The 16,782-nt window shown below is 43.2% G+C and overlaps 1 protein-coding gene across 9 annotated transcripts in view; it reads right to left on the reverse strand.

The window, feature by feature from the left end:
* The window catches only part of LOC112226876 (microtubule-associated protein 4), a 49,704-nt gene that overhangs the window by 21,029 nt on the left and 11,893 nt on the right, over nt 1-16,782 (reverse strand). For 8 of the 9 annotated variants that reach the window (XM_024391515.2, XM_024391517.2, XM_024391516.2 and 5 more), the window contains exons 3-5: nt 12,953-13,072; nt 11,965-12,051; nt 7,328-8,611 (exon numbers count right to left, since the gene is read on the reverse strand). In XM_024391515.2, the coding sequence (XP_024247283.1) occupies nt 7,328-8,611; nt 11,965-12,051; nt 12,953-13,072 (1,491 nt within the window). The remainder of the gene's footprint in view (nt 1-7,327; nt 8,612-11,964; nt 12,052-12,952; nt 13,073-16,782) is intronic. The other variant, XM_024391513.2, reaches the window with a different exon arrangement.

The following is a 16,782-nucleotide window of genomic DNA, read 5'->3' on the forward strand; positions in this document are numbered from 1 at the left end:
TCTTTATTTAGTATGGTCAGGGCGTGAGTTGGGGTGGGCAGTCTATGTTTGTTTTTCTATCTTTGGTTTCTGTTTCGGCCTAGTATGGTTCTCAATCAGAGGCAGGTGTCGTTAGTTGTCTCTGATTGAGAATCATACTTAGGTAGCATGGGTTTCACTGTTGGTTTGTGGGTGTTTGTTTCCGTGTGAGTGTTTGTCGCCACACGGTACTGTTTCGGTTTTTGTAGATTTCACGTTATCGTTTATTGTTTTTGCTCAAGTGTTCATTTGTCTTTATTAAAAACAGTATGGACACTTACCACGCTGCATCTTGGTCCGATCCTTACTCCCCTTCAGACGAAGAGGAGATCAGCCATTACAGTATTATTCCAGCCTACGCTCAATTTAGATTTTGGCCACTAGATGACAGCAGTGTATGTGCAAAGTTTTAGACTGATCCAATGAACTATTATATTTCTGTTCAAAATGGTGTATCTAGACTGCCCAAATGTGCCTAATTGGTTTATTAATAACTTTTCAAGTTCATAACTGTGTACTCTCCTCAAACAATAGCATGGTATTTTTTCACTGTAATAGCTACTGTAAATTGGACAGTGCAGTTAGATTAGCAAGAATGTAAGCTTTCGGGCTATATCTGATGTGTCTATGTCGTGGGAAATAGTCTTGTTACTTACAATATCATGCTAATCACATTAGCGCACATTATCTCAACTGTCCCGAGGTTGGGACACCAAAAAAAATATTATTTACAATGACGGCCTACCCCAGACAAACTCTAACCCATTAAACACAATCTCATATAATCGTCATGAAAAATACAGAGATCTGTACAAACAAACATTGCACAAATCATTTCAGTTCAAGGCCAAGTATGATGATAAATATCTAACTGCAGAGAACCAAACATTCTCTTTTTTGGAAATAGATCCCCTCTCCACTCCAATTATAAGAGATCCCCTCTCCCCTTCAATTATAATAGATCCCCTCTCCACTCCAATTATAATAGATCCCCTCTCCACTCCAATTATAATAGATTCCCCTCTCCACTTCAATTATTATAGACCCCCTCTCCACTCCAATTATAATAGACCCCTCTCCACTCCAATTATAATAGACCCCTCTCCACTTCAATTATAATAGACCCCTCTCCACTCTAATTATAATAGACCCCTCTCCACTCCAATTATAATAGACCCCTCTCCACTTCAATTATTATAGACCCCCTCTCCACTTCAATTATAATAGACCCCTCTCCACTCCAATTATAATAGACCCCTCTCCACTTCAATTATAATAGACCCCTCTCCACTCTAATTATAATAGACCCCTCTCCACTCCAATTATAATAGACCCCTCTCCACTCCAATTATAATAGACCCCTCTCCACTCTAATTATAATAGACCCCTCTCCACTCTAATTATAATAGACCCCTCTCCACTCCAATTATAATAGACCCCTCTCCACTTCAATTATAATAGACCCCTCTCCACTCTAATTATAATAGACCCCTCTCCACTCCAATTATAATAGACCCCTCTCCACTTCAATTATTATAGAACCCCTCTCCACTCTAATTATAATAGACCCCTCTCCACTCCAATTATAATAGACCCCTCTCCACTCCAATTATAATAGACCCCTCTCCACTTCAATTATAATAGACCCCTCTCCACTCTAATTATAATAGACCCCTCTCCACTCCAATTATAATAGACCCCTCTCCACTCTAATTATAATAGACCCCTCTCCACTCTAATTATAATAGACCCCTCTCCACTTCAATTATAATAGACCCCTCTCCACTCCAATTATAATAGACCCCTCTCCACTCTAATTATAATAGACCCCTCTCCACTCCAATTATAATAGACCCCTCTCCACTTCAATTATAATAGACCCCTCTCCACTCCAATTATAATAGACCCCTCTCCACTTCAATTATAATAGACCCCTCTCCACTCTAATTATAATAGCCACCAATGCCACTATGGAGCCATTTTCCATATGTTCCAGTGTACCATTCTCTGTGTAATACGTCTGTGTCCAGTGTGAGTGATAATTTTAGTGATATGTCTGTGTCCAGTGTGAGTGATAATGTTAGTGATATGTCTGTGTCCAGTGTGAGTGATAATGTTAGTGATATGTCTGTGTCCAGTGTGAGTGATAATGTTAGTGATATGTCTGTGTCCAGTGTGAGTGATATTGTTAGTGATATGTCTGTGTCCAGTGTGAGTGATATGTTTGTGTCCAGTGTGAGTGATAATGTTAGTGATATGTCTGTGTCCAGTGTGAGTGATAATGTTAGTGATATGTCTGTGTCCAGTGTGAGTGATAATGTTAGTGATATGTCTGTGTCCAGTGTGAGTGATATTGTTAGTGATATGTCTGTGTCCAGGGTGAGTGATAATGTTAGTGATATGTTTTTGTCCAGTGTGCGTGATATGTCTGTGTCCAGTGTGAGTGATATTGTTAGTGATATGTCTGTGTCCAGTGAATACCAGTTTAACAACCAATTCTACTGAGCACAATCACCTCATACCATAACAGCCTTAGAGCAGAGAGGAAGTATGTCAGAGAATTCTATTTCTGGAATCCAACCTCCAGACTGTCACACCCCATTTTTTTCATCTCAGCAGTCCTGAGTTGTTGCATCTCTACGGAAACCGCCTCCCATATCCATGGCAACAAGCACCCAGTCAAAGAGAGGCTACTATGACGTGGAAGGACGAGAGAGAAAAGGCAAAGGAAGGATGGAGAGATGGAGAGGAGAAGGACTCCAAATGAACACATTAAGAAAGGGAGAAGTAGAGGGACATAGAGAGAGAGGACTCCAAATGAACACATAAAGAAGGGGAGAAGTAGAGGGACATAGAGAGAGAGGACTCCAAATGAACACATAAAGAAGGGGAGAAGTAGAGGGACATAGAGAGAGAGGACTCCAAATGAACACATAAAGAAGGGGAGAAGTAGAGGGACATAGAGAGAGAGGACTCCAAATGAACACATAAAGAAGGGGAGAAGTAGAGGGACATAGAGAGAGAGGACTCCAAATGATGGAGAGAAAGGACAAAGGAAAAGACGGCGGGAGACTCATCTCTTACAATCTATCTTGTGGGATGGCAACAAAAACGGGTTAGATGAAGTCAAATAAAGTGTCACATCGAATGAAGTATCAGAGTTATATGAATACACACATCTGATGGTCCAGCGGACTGATCCGGATACACCAATTAAACTAAATCCAATCATTCTGCCAAATGATGCCCCTAAACGAAAACAGGGTAAAAAAAAAATGGAAAGGCTTGAGACATGGAAAAAGACCACACTGGCTGAGTGGAGTTTAATATTGGCTTTGTAGACATCATTTGCCTGGCTGAGAAATCAGAACACATAACCGTGAGGAAATGCAGTGAGCTGTCTTTCAACGAATTCCTGTAATAATCAATGAGGGTCGCCAGAAATGTTATTATTTGAATCTGTTTTTTCGAATCAAAATGATCATAATTGTGAATATATTTGTAGTATGATATGTTTTGATCATAGTTATCAACCTTAGTTAGTAGCTATCATAGTATAATTGATCTAGTTTCAACAACAAGAATGTTGCCCATATGGGCATAGTGACCTGGTCAAATATCTGAACCCTTTTTAAGACCAAAAGCTCATACAAATGGTTAGCATTTGAGATGACTGCTATTGTTTTTCAAGTGTCCTCGTTTTGATCCTGCTATCATTCAATATTTATGTTCAGCTTCAGGCCTATTGTACTGACAACATGAAATCTTGTTCTCAATCCAAGATCCAAGCGCTTGTTTCCACAAGAGGAAAGTGATTACATTGATATTCTCTGGTTTGAAGCTTAAAATCAATTAAACGTTCTATTCAGGTTATCATGATGACAACTTGTCTAGTTTTCATTATACTGAAAAGTTTTTCCGTTTTCATATTAGAGGGCTCTTTTAGACGGCGAGTGGCTAAAAGTAGGACTGCGGTTCCCAGGGCTGCTGCCTCAAGCAGAATCTTCACAGGTGTGTTCTCGCTTTATCATTCTGTAATATTCATGAGGTGTCTTCAGCCAGCTAGACCACATTCACAGCTACAGATAAAACTTTGATATAACCACCAGTCATTTATTGAACCACCCGATGATGGCCTCATTGGTCAATTAAAGGTGAATTATGCAGAAATCGCTCCCCTATTTCCTGGTTCCTAAAATGTCAGTTTATGTGACAAAGCAAGCAACTATAGTGTGTGGAATCATTGTAGCATCTAAACCGCTGTGAAATATATTTTCCATAACCAAAAACATTGTACTTTCAGTTGTTTGAAGCTGGAGTACAAAACTGAAAGTAAAAGACGCAAAAACTAAACTTAAGAACGGGAAGCATAGAAATAGTGCACATAGAACAGCTCTATCGCGTCTTCGACTATCTTTCAATGAGAATGACAGCTCTATATATCACATTTCTATGTGAATTTGGTCAGGTCCCCCAAAACAAAAAGTTACATATTGCAGCTTTAATAAATCGTGAAAAATAGCGTGGATTTTCAATCTTATAAACAACACTAAAATAGCACCAACATATATGGTCCAGTGTGAAACACAGAATTGCACTCAAAACCGACAACATGATGATGAAGTATTTACTGAAAGGTATCTACGACGTAAAAACAGAAAGACTGCACAGCACTACCCGTCTCAATCAGTACCATAGTGGCGACTGTGGTAGCTATATGCTTTTCCAGGCTGGGCATGCTCTTTTGGATGGTCTCTTTGTTTAGCTGGTGGAAGGATGGTCTGTGCTCAGCTGACCAGAATAATGACTATGCAGCAGGGCCGAGCAGTACCAGTACACAGACCTTTGGTGGAGTGCTGTGATAACCCTGACTGCAGTACCACGCTGCACAGCCACTGAGCGTCTGCCTCCCTCTGCCTACTGCACACACCCTGAACACCGGCTATAAAAAGACAGGTTGTGTGCTTTACGTAACTGCAAAAAGTCCCAGCCATCAATATTGCATTAGGGAGAGGAGGATGGAGGGAGGGAGGGAGGGAGGGAGGGAGGGAGGGGGGAGGGAGGGAGGGAGGGAGGGAGGGAGGGAGGGAGGGAGGGAGGGAGGGAGGGAGGGAGGGAGGGAGGGAGGGAGGGAGGGAGAGTTGGGGAGGGCGTAGGAGAGGGGGTAGGGAGAGAGAGAGAGAGAGCGAAATAAGAGAGAGATGAGAGAGAAGTAATAAGAGAGAGAGGAGAGAGAAAGAGAGAGAGGAGCGAGAAAGATGAGAGAGTGGAGAGAGAAGAAAGACAAAGAGAGAGAGGAGCGAGAAAGATGAGAGAGAGGAGAGAGAAAGATGAGAGAGAAAGAGAGAGAGGAGAGAGAAAGAGAGAGAAAAAAGACAAAGAGAGAGAGAGGGGAGAGAAAGAGGGAGAGAGATGAGAAAGAGGGAGAGTAAGAGAAAGAGAGGAGAGAGAAAGAGAGTAGAGAGAAAGTTGAGAGAGAAAGAGAGAGAGGAGAGAAAAAGAGAGAGAAGAAAGACAAAGAGAGAGAGGGGAAAGAGGGAGAGAGATGAGAGAGAAAGAGAGAGAGGAGAGAGATAGAGGGAGAGTAAGAGAAAGAGAGGAGAGAGAAAGAGAGAGAAGAAAGACAAAGAGAGGAGCGAGAAAGAGAGAGAGGAGAGAGAAAGAGAGAGAGAGGAGAGAGAAAGGCAACAAAACAGAGAGGCTGCTAGGGGGAGAGTGAGCGGGGGGGAGAAAAACAAAGACGGTGATTGAGGGAGGAGGATGTGGGGTGAGAATACAGAGAGGCCAGCAGAGGCCGGTCCCTCACTGTCCCTCCACACACCAACCCGCCTACCTGGTCATCTGTAAATTACCCATTAACAGACTGCTGACGGGGATGAATGGGTTGAGTAAGGGAATGTGAGGGGTGCAGACAGACAAGCAGTATGCTACTGACTTCCACCATTTGTCAACCAAAAACACTGGTGTTATCCAGGAAGGAGGAACAGCGTCCCTACAACAACCTTACACACTGCCCGTCTGGCAATTTAGGAAAGTGACAACCTAGCAGTCCTTGGAATCTCCAACCAAGAAAACAAAATGAGAAGGACCAACACAGGACAGTCTCGGAACTATGGCAAACTTACTCTCAACCGAATGAGCAAACTAGAAAACGTGCCAGCTTTTTCCTGACACGGAATATATATAACCAAATGTGAGACGGGCAAAGTACAATAAATGTTGAAAAGAACAAAAACCGGTGTCAGACATTTGTAGTAAATAGGAAAGAAATAAACACTGGGTTCCCCTTCATATTATTCCACTGATGAGAAACATCAAAATATTCTCAACGGCAACAATGGAAATGTAACTCACCTATTTAGCATCATCATCAGAGCCATCATCAGGAGATACAGTACACATGGGGGAGAGAAAAGACAAAACATAGCTTTCAGTCATTTCAGTTCACTTACATGATAACACATCAAGCAATTCACAATTTGAGTGAAAATATGTTTTAATATCTCCAATCAAAAATTGCATGAAAGTAAAATGTGTATTTTTTTAAATGGTCAAATTACATATCTAAGAATTCTAGCCGGGAACATTTTGAGACATTCAAAATGGTTCTGAAAGTGAATTCACACACACAAGTAGAAAGAGAATGTGAAAGAAAAGCTGTTAGTGACTCCTCAGTCAGCTTAGGCAATTTGAGGAACAAAAGCATAATTTAGTCAAGGGGAAAGCAGTCTCTTGAGAGAAAGAGAGAGAATCACACAGCAAACCAACATCCCTTTGATTAGTGAAGAAAGGTTGACTCGATGTCAAAGAGCTAGGGTATAGAATTACTCGTTGCAATTTAGGATAGCGGCAATCAGGGGGGAGAAAGCTAGCTATTTCTATCCCAAGGAGAGCGGATTCACTCGAGAGTCACACAGAGAGTAATCTACAGAAACAGTAGAGTCATTAGTATATGATTACAGTGTTAGAAAGGAGAGAGATAGGAGGTAAAATGAGTTGGGCCAGTCAGCTGACATGATCAGGTAGGTAGACAGACACATAGCAATGAATATGCTATTATAATCATCATCATCAACAGTACAGTACTACAGAGACAGGCCAGACAGTCAGTTAGGTAAGAGGGACCCAAGGCCCAGTCAGACACAGTCAGGTTAAAGAGCAGTGTAATTAGTTAGCATGTTATTACCAGTGCTAATAAACACATAATGGCCGAGCAACAGCAGGCCCAGTCCACAGAGAGAACCATGCACTATAATGTCATCATTCACCCCCATACTGATAGATATGTCCCCTCTTCAGTGTCACCAACCTTCCAGCAGGGGGGGCTCTGGCAGCGGTGGCTCCTGGTGCTCTGTGAGTGGCAGTGTAGTGGGGATAAAGGGCGGGGCTGCAGGGTTGAGGCCTGAGCCCACTGCAGGGCGGGGACTGGGAGTGTCGTGACCAGGCTGGGAGGAGTGGCTAAACAGTGGAGGAGGAGTGGTCTGGAAAGAGGAGGAGGTGATGGTGTTTGGAGGAGGGACCTGGGGTGTGGTCGTCTGGGACTGGGGCTGTGAAGCAGGAGTGCTGGCTTGGGGGGTCTGCATGGCAGAGTCTAGGAAGAGGAAGGTCTTCGAGACCTGAGGGCTAAGAGCCGGGGAGCTCTGAGGGCCCAGCTGCTTCTGGTCAGAAGTAGACGACATGACCTCAGGACGACTATGATCAGAAGAATCTTTGTCAGTGAAAGACAGAGCCTTCTTGGGAGGTAGGACATCTTTAGTGGCTAAGGGCGGGGGCATTTTAAAGTCATCAATACACATGGGTTCATAATGGAGGGTAGCGGCAGTGTTTTTAACAGGAGTCTCAGCCTCCCAGTCCATGTTTACCTTGGCAGGGGAAGGTTGCTCAAACATACTGGTAAAAGTGTTTGTAAGGGCAGGGTCTGTGGTGAGGATGTGACTGGGTTTGGGGTTCTCAGTGAGGGGTGGGGCAGTGGGGGTGTGAGAGGGTTTGGTGTCCTCTATAAAACTGCTAAAGGGGTTAGTCTGGGGGCCGGCTACGAGGGAGGAGATGTTCTCCAGGGTTGAACTTAAGAGACCAGAGGCATTTACCATTGCAGACTCCAGGGCCACCGATGCTTGTGTGGCATGAGGTGTCGTTGGCTCCTGGGGTGTTGGCCCCCACTCCTCTGGGAGCTTCATCCTGCTCTTATTCTTCCTGCCCCTGACCCTACCCCCACCCCTCCCTCGGATCTCACACTCCCAGCTCTCCTCCTTGCTTGGGGAGGATGGGCTCAGAGGGCCGTCTGAGGCTCCGCTCTCTGTCTCGCCCTCCTCCTCCTTTGCATCCGGAGCCTCCTGCCTGTCCAATAAGTCATACACCTCCTCCCTGGACCTCCTTTTCTTCTTCTTCCTCTTCTGCTGCTTGCTGCTGCTGTTGACCCCTTCACTCCCCCTCTCATCCCCAGAGCCGGTCTCCTGGCTGTGGGAGCCGTGGGGGCTGAGGGGATCGGAGTTGGGGCTCTCCTCCACTGAGTTGCTGGAGGAGAGGGGGAGACCCGCTGAGGCTTGCAGCCTGGACTCACCACCTGCCCAGGAGTTTGGGTTTGTCCAAACTTCTTGATGAGCAGAGAGGAGGAAGGAATGTCACTACCCATAGTAAAGACCATAGTAAAGACCAATAACCAATTGCCAATCCTCTCCATTCATTGCTATGTGTAAAATCAGGGTATATCTTATCCGACCAAAATGTATGAAACTCAACCACTGAGTAAAATTGGTTCTTTTTTAAATTACAAATAAAAATGATTCAAAAATAAAATTGTGCCTTGAGTTTTGAACTGATGTAAGTTAAGTCATACTGACACGACCTCCACTATAATGTATTTACGGCCTGGCCAGTAGGCTTATAGATGTGAATTTTAGGCTTATGGATTACATGTTAGTCTTAAGAGGGACAGTTTTTTGTGTGTGCACTGCTCCGAGCTTGCAGCTGATTGGGTGTGATTCTCCCTGCCGGGGCGGGGCAGGGGGAGAATGGAGATTGTGCTGAGACAGAGCAGTGTGATGTTTACTGTACACTCGACAGCACATCGCATGAGCGGATGAGCAAATGAATTCATGTACAAGGAACAGGCAGACTGCATAACAACAACAGAGGCAGGTCACATAGACCAACACAGACAAACAATGAATCAAGAGGAAGGGGTCATGTGACATGGGGTACCCAGAACAAACAAATACTGAGGAGGACAGTGTTAGAAGTAGACAATATTTACATAAAATCATAAATATATGACTAACTGAAAGATATGGTACACACAAAAACAACATACTGCACATGCCCTTTTTCATGTTGTGATAAAGACATAACAAGGCCAAAACCTCTCTGCGTCCATGCGTCTTAGTTAATACTGATGGGTAGTAGGTAGTACCATTCCAATAATTAACATGGCAGGGTAGAGAGAAATGAACAATAATGAAGAGCTCCTCTCCCCTCTCTCCCCCCAATCATTAATGATCATGTATTTTTCTTCTACATAGTATATCACTGCCCTCTTCTCTAATTGATTGATGTGCTGTTTTCCTTAATGTCCTTCCTTCATTGATTATGTGTCTATGCTAAACAACATGTGCAGCAGATCTGATTATCATTATCATCTATGTTTCATGCAGTATTGGTATTTAAAAAGTGAAGAGTGCATCTTTAATCCAAAGCCTCAGTTTGGCCTCCTGACAGAAGGCACATTACTTCTAGTCTATGTGGCTGCCTCACTCAGAAAGCAATGCCAAAGGTGGGTATGGAGCTCAAGATGAATATTTAAAGATCCGTATTTTATATATGTATCCAAATATAACGGAGCACTTCAATGAGGACTTTGATGCGGGAGGGAGGGGGAGGGGGAGGGGGGGGAGGGGGAGGGGGGAGGGAGGGGGGGAGGGGGGGGGGATTTTGTCTAAGGATTTTTCTTTCTAATAAATAAATAAGGAATCCTCACATAATTATTATTGCTTCTCAAAGAAATGTTATAAAGTTACAGTAAGATCTGAGGAATTGCATAATAAGCTAAAGAGTTGTGTGATTTGAACCTTGTAATTCATGCCGGAGCAGCACTGGGTTTCTGCTCTGAGGCCGCTACATGAAGGTAACCGTTATGTAAGTAACAACTAATACCACTAGCTGGCTATTAACTACAAGTTCTGCATTCGTTTGTAAAAAAAAACAGTGGCAATATATCTAAAATGTTTTTGTTGGATTACTAAGGTGCTGGCACTTTGAGGAACCCTCTAGAAGAAGTGACGGTTCTAGTTTACCCTGTTCATGGTCACATTTTAGCTCTATCATCATCAAAACCTATTGGATTTCCTGACATTTGATACTGTGTTTTACTGTAACTGATGACTGGACCTCTGGACATCCCACCCAGGCCCCCAGTTGAACTGCTCTGTGTGAGACAACCTCTTACCTGTGGCCCGGGGCAGAGGGGTAGTGGCCATTGAGTTTAAAGGGGGCTTGGGACTGCTTGGGGGGCTCAGAGGCAAACAGAGGAGAGGCCTTCTGAGGGTTGCCCATAAAAGGCATGCCTGACTGGAATGGAGCCATGCCCCCCACACCTCCTGAACTCATGTTCATGTTCATATTCATGTTCATGTTCATGTTCATATTCATGTTCATATTCATACTCATGTTCCTGTTCATGTTCATATTCATGTTCGTGTTCATATTCATGTTCATATTCATGTTCATATTCATGTTCATGCTTATCATCCCTGGCTGGGAGAAACCTGGGAATGGAATTAAGACAAACAGGTTAATACTATTCTACTATGTGTTATAACTACTCTATTATACAGGTTATTACAATTATATTGTGCTATAATACACAGTGATAAGCACTACGTGTAAGGCTGGCACAATTACCGTATTACAGTATAACCGTGTAATCGATGGTTAGCCTATGGGTTAAGACCATCATGAAAATAAAAGAACCGTCATAACCTAACATAACTTAGTCATCCAAAGGGGAAGTTTGAGATATATTGCCACTGGTTCCCTGAGGGGGAGGACGAACAGCTGACTGAAGATGGGACGGTCGGGCATTCGTGTGGTTGAGTCCGTTTCTTCCATAACACGGACTCTTAACGTGATGAAACGTTGTTGCGCCTTGCTGAAACAAGCAAACTCTTGGCAATTTGACTGGTAAACTCATGGGTACACTAGCAATAGCTGCCTAGTATTGTGATGCAAACATTTCCATGGTAATGTAGAATGTTCATTCAAATGATGTTAATGGATGTGGCTCATGCAATGGATTATATTTTTGTAATGCCAGTTGAGTTAAGTCAGAGATATTAGAGAAAGGAGGAGATAGGAATCCCATTGGGCAATGAATGGAGAAACATATAATGCCACACACAACAGATTGTCAACCAATCGCATCCACGTTGTCATGCTGCGTCATGCGGTAGCTAAGCTAATTGTCACTTAATCCCTTCTTAAAGTCAGGGTATGAGTCGAGAAACATGCCTATTTTCCTTGAAAGTAGGCCTACGTAATGTCACTATTCCAAAGCTATACGATATTACACAGAACAAGTTGATTATCTAATTTCTCAGAAAAAAATGTGTAATGTACTTCTTGTTCATGGGATTCATGCTAATGTTGGGTTTTTGAGCTAGCACCCAATTGACTCCCATTCACTTCTTGAAGGAGTGCACCGCACGGCCCATTGATGACGCATACAACGTACACAATGGGCGTAAATACGATTCCAATTCCAATGTGCATAAAAAAAGAAATGTATATATTATATATTTTGTATGTATTTTTTTTATCTATTCGAAAAGGTTATTTCGGTGACCACGGTCATTTGGCTCTGGCCAACTACCGTCATTCATAATTACATGACCGTTACAACCCTAACTACATGCTGGTGTTACATAAACACTTTACAGTATTATTAAGCAGTACCCATGAGAGAGTCTGGCATGTTGCTGTCCTTCATTCCTTTGTTCTGGTTCCCCTCACCAGGCTTTCCCATCATACTAGACACTGGGCCTAGAGATAAGATAGGGGAGATAGGAGATAGGAGATAGGAGATAGGAGATAGGAGAGAGAGAGAGAGAGAGAGAGAGAGAGAGAGAGAGAGAGAGAGAGAGAGAGAGAGAGAGAGAGAGAGAGAGAGAGAGAGAGAGAGAGAGAGAGAGAGAGAGAGAGAGAGAGAGAGAGAGAGAGAGAGAGAGAGAGAGAGAGAGAGAGAGAGAGACAGAGAGAGAGAGAGAGAGAGAGAGAGAGAGAGAGAGAGATAGATAGATAGATAGATAGATAGATAGATAGATAGATAGATAGATAGATAGATAGATAGATAGATAGATAGATAGATAGATAGATAGATAGATAGATAGATAGATAGATAGATAGATAGATAGATAGATAGATAGATAGATAGCTAGATAGATCGTCAGTTACCAATACCAGATTAGTACACCACAGACACAAATCAGTAGCCATCCTAAACCCCCCAAAGGAGATAGCAATATCATTCACAATCACACAACTCATAGTTGGCTATGAAATATGAATGTCCAGATGGTCAGAGAAGACAGCGACAAGGAGACAACAACAACAGCCTTACTTCGATGCAGGCACACGTTTAACTAGGTGTCCTTCAATACTGTACTGCCCAATTTACATTCCTAAGAGTGCCCAGACTGTGCCAGGGATACTTGGCAGGCAGCTCTCGGTAACCAGACAGATTAATATGCCACAGAGGGACCTTTAGCATCTTAGACTATTGATGATAGGGATCAGAAAAAGACTATGACAGTAAAAATAGAATCAAATATCGAAACCATGGAAACCTGTCCTTTCACAAAACGCCTTTTCACAGGGCATGCCTTAATCACTTGAGCATACACAAGACACTAGAGGAATTCAAACCGGGGGAAAGAAGCTTCACCTGTAAGGTAGTCAGTATTGAAGGCAGCCTGTTGTCCAGTTGGACAGGGACGCTTCTCTCCCATTGGTTCCTGCCGCTGCATCCCAGTCCCCATCTGTCCTCCTGGCTTCATACTGGAGCCTGCAACGAAGAGGCAAAGAGCAGAACATCAACATCAGGATTGAAAATCAAGTGTTAGAGATAAAACCAAGTGACCAAGTCATTCCCTCTCATTTTTTTCAGTACTGAACAAATCAAAGTCTGCTGGGCGCAAACTTGAACATTGTGAAAAGTCTTTGCAACAAGTGAGCGTTTACTGTGAACACAGAGGCTGTACCTGCTTTAAGTTACAGTTATAACAGTGGCCAAGTAGGCTACTGTGGCTATTTGATCATAATGTAGGTCTGTCAGAGTGGACTACCGTCAAAAACAATGGAGAAAATGCATCCCATAACATTTTAACATGGAAATAGCTGTTTTATCATTCAGCCTACAGTAGCAGCCAATGTGTTGTGTTCAATGTAAGCCTACATTCCATGAGACTTTTGAAAAAAACATGCAGGGCTTGACATTAACCTGCTTACCCACTTGTCCTGCAGTCAAGGAGGTGATTGAAAATGTTGTTGTGTTGTTTGATGCAAGAATCCACTTTACAAAATACATTCATTATTTTTTCCATACCATTATTACAGAGAATCAGACAAATTATGCTACCCTCTGCCTATTGGCTACTGTCTCAAAATATAACACTGTCCCTTAAAGACAAAAAAAAAAAGCTCTTTACCTGACTCACTTTTCAAATATGTCTAGTAATGTACACATTTTATGCTCTTTTAAGAAGCAATCACTCCACCAATGCTGACTACAAATTATTTATAACTGGGCTAATAACTCACTAACTAGCAAAGGATATGAAAAAATGTGAACACTTGGCTACATGCAGCTCTCGCTTTGATCTCAAAACAAGCGCACCTACTCACAACCTCTCATGCTGTAAACACAGTCCAGTGCAAAGTGAATGGCACAGATCCATATGTAGGAATGGTCTATTTGCATATCAGCCTACTGCAGCTCTGATTGGTTATGCAGCACTGGTCTGTTTAGAGTACAGACTGAGTCGTGCTTGTCAATGCAATGGAATCCTACTCTGATGCGTTCTGCCTACAACAACATCTCTTGCATAGTTTGTTTCGGCATGTTGCATTGAAAGTGGCTAATATTGTGTTGATTTGATCACAATTCTCACAGTAAAGGGAGACCTGGATAGTGTTAACTAAAGGCGAAAACTCGAGAAAGTTAAGTGAAGTTCAATCTTGTGCTTCTCTGCGCGGGCTGATATTTCTTCTGCACGGCAGTCCCGAGGGTACTGCACAACCATGCATGCTTGCAGCTTAGCTAATATTGCATGTGACCATGCTAAGCTAAAGTAACTAACTCTGTTGCCCCTGCCTAATATTTAAAGTGACAAAATTGACCAAAGGTGATGTTGCTTTGGGGGCTTTAAGAACATGTTTTTATTGTATACTATAATTCTGAACTACTGAAAAATACGGTAATTTTGGTAAATTACCGGTAGATTTGCAACCGTACCACTGACAAAGCTTGCAAGCAAAATTGCCCTCCTGGTTTCAATGTAGGCTACAGTGTCTTTCATAGGTATTTGGAAACAGTTCTATATATTTTTGCTATACTAGGCTACTCTATAAATGTTTAGTTCTATGAACTCCACCTCCAACAACTGATAAGCACATTGAATACAGCCCACCTGGTCTAAAGTGTCAGTTGATGTCTGGCCTAGACTATTCTAATGTGTCTCAGGGTGCTGTCCCTAAAAGCAGCCCTCTCTGGAACACAGCAGAGGGGTGACAGTGATGAGAGGGGACAGTACAGGACCGTGGGCCATTACTATGGTTACGCAACCGACCAACCAGACGAGAGCATCTGAGGTTCTGGCGGCAAACCCTTTCCCGTCTGTGTCATAACTGATTGACATAAAAACCTCAGCTAAAGCTTAAATTCCAGCCTAGAGGAATTCACTGCACTATCTGGTGTTTATTCCTGTAGGGCTCTGCAGCTTTACCAGATCTTTCGGCCCATATACATTCAAACACACAACCCCAGAGAAATCATTGCATGTCAATCTGACCTCTTCTAGTTGACTAGATGCAACTTAGGTGATATTACAAAAAGAAAGTCATAAAGTGTAGAGTCAGATACTGTGTGATATGTCCTGCAATGAGACATACAAAATACCAAACGGGGAGAAATACACACACACACACACCAATTTCTAGTGATAAATACCAGCACAGCTTTCATGATAAAACAAAGATATCTGAAAGAGTCACGTGAGGGAAGGTGTAAGTCCCAGTATGTTGTGTTGCTCAGCAACAGCAGCCTCTGGGGACCATCAAGGTGTTGGTCCTCTCCTATGTACGTTCCAAGCAGCACGTCCACCTCCCCTCAGGACCCTTAAGTGGAGTTATGCCAACACAGCCCAAAAACCACATCCCCACTGCCCCAGCAACAACCTTAGCCGGACTGGCACGGTGTCTGAGCTGACATCAGTCCTGGCACGCAGAGCATGGCAAAGACTTCCCTGGCATAGGAGCCCAGAGTTTCCAATGCCCCAGAGGATGGCACGGAACCAATGGAACCAGGGCTAACAATATCACACTGGTTTTAGAATACACGCGGAGCATCTGATCAGACAACAGATACAGTAGACTGCAGTCAGAGCTCTCACAGTCACAGGTAACTATAAATAGTTTCACTTTGAAAGTGTTGTAGGCTACACTGTATTATTTAGGTCTCTTGTCTGGTGCAGTATTGTATGATACCTCAGAAAGTAAATACGGTCCAGGCTATTCTCGGTTAAATTGAAAGGGACACCTAAATTATGTGTTTGGGGAGTTTGAACTCTCTGGTTTCAGAAGTGAACTACAAGGGATGCCCTGGGATCGCTGAGGGAGCTAAAAAACATATGGATATTCAAGACAAGTAGCCCGACAGAGGGGAAATTAGGAGCCTAAACTGCAGGCAGGGAGATCAAATACAAAGATCCTGTTGTGACATTAAGGGTCCAGGAGCAATAATAACAATAAGAGAATAAAACTCTTAAAAGCAGACGCGCCGTGAGGTAGCTAGTCTCCAGACCAAAAGACTGCTAAGTCATGCCGGGTGCAATGGCTCCCTCTGTACTCTGCCGGAGGAGTCACAATGACCTTCCTCCCTCTCCCTCACTCCATCAGCACAGAAGCATGTCTGCTAGCCCGGCACTTACATAAGGACACCCTTACGTAAGGACACCCTTACGTAAGGTGCAGAATGGAGGTTAAGCAGACATTGATGATTTCTGTTTTAGAACAGTAACTAAATAAGGCCGTGGTTGTGGAAATGATTTGTAAAATACGTTGTATGTGACTGACATTCACGAGCATGTTAAATTCCTGCGGTTCACGAGCATGTTAAATTCCTGCGGTTCACGAGCATGTTAAATTCCTGCGGTTCACGAGCATGTTAAATTCCTGCGGTTCACGAGCATGTTAAATTCCTGCGGTTCACGAGCATGTTAAATTCCTGCGGTTCACGAGCATGTTAAATTCCTGCGGTTCACGAGCATGTTAAATTCCTGCGGTTCACGAGCATGTTAAATTCCTGCGGTTCACGAGCATGTTAAATTCCTGCGGTTCACGAGGATGAAGGAGGGAGTTGTGTTGTTTATGTAGGAGGGATGGAACGCCCTCCATGGGTTGCTAATGGACCACTTATAAAGTATGGTGTATGTGTTCTGTGACTAATGAGTTTACACCCACACTGAATACACAAGTAATTAGCTTACACCAGCTGTT

This window comes from Oncorhynchus tshawytscha, linkage group LG28 (genome assembly GCF_018296145.1).
Source record: "Oncorhynchus tshawytscha isolate Ot180627B linkage group LG28, Otsh_v2.0, whole genome shotgun sequence".
NCBI lineage: Eukaryota > Metazoa > Chordata > Actinopteri > Salmoniformes > Salmonidae > Oncorhynchus > Oncorhynchus tshawytscha.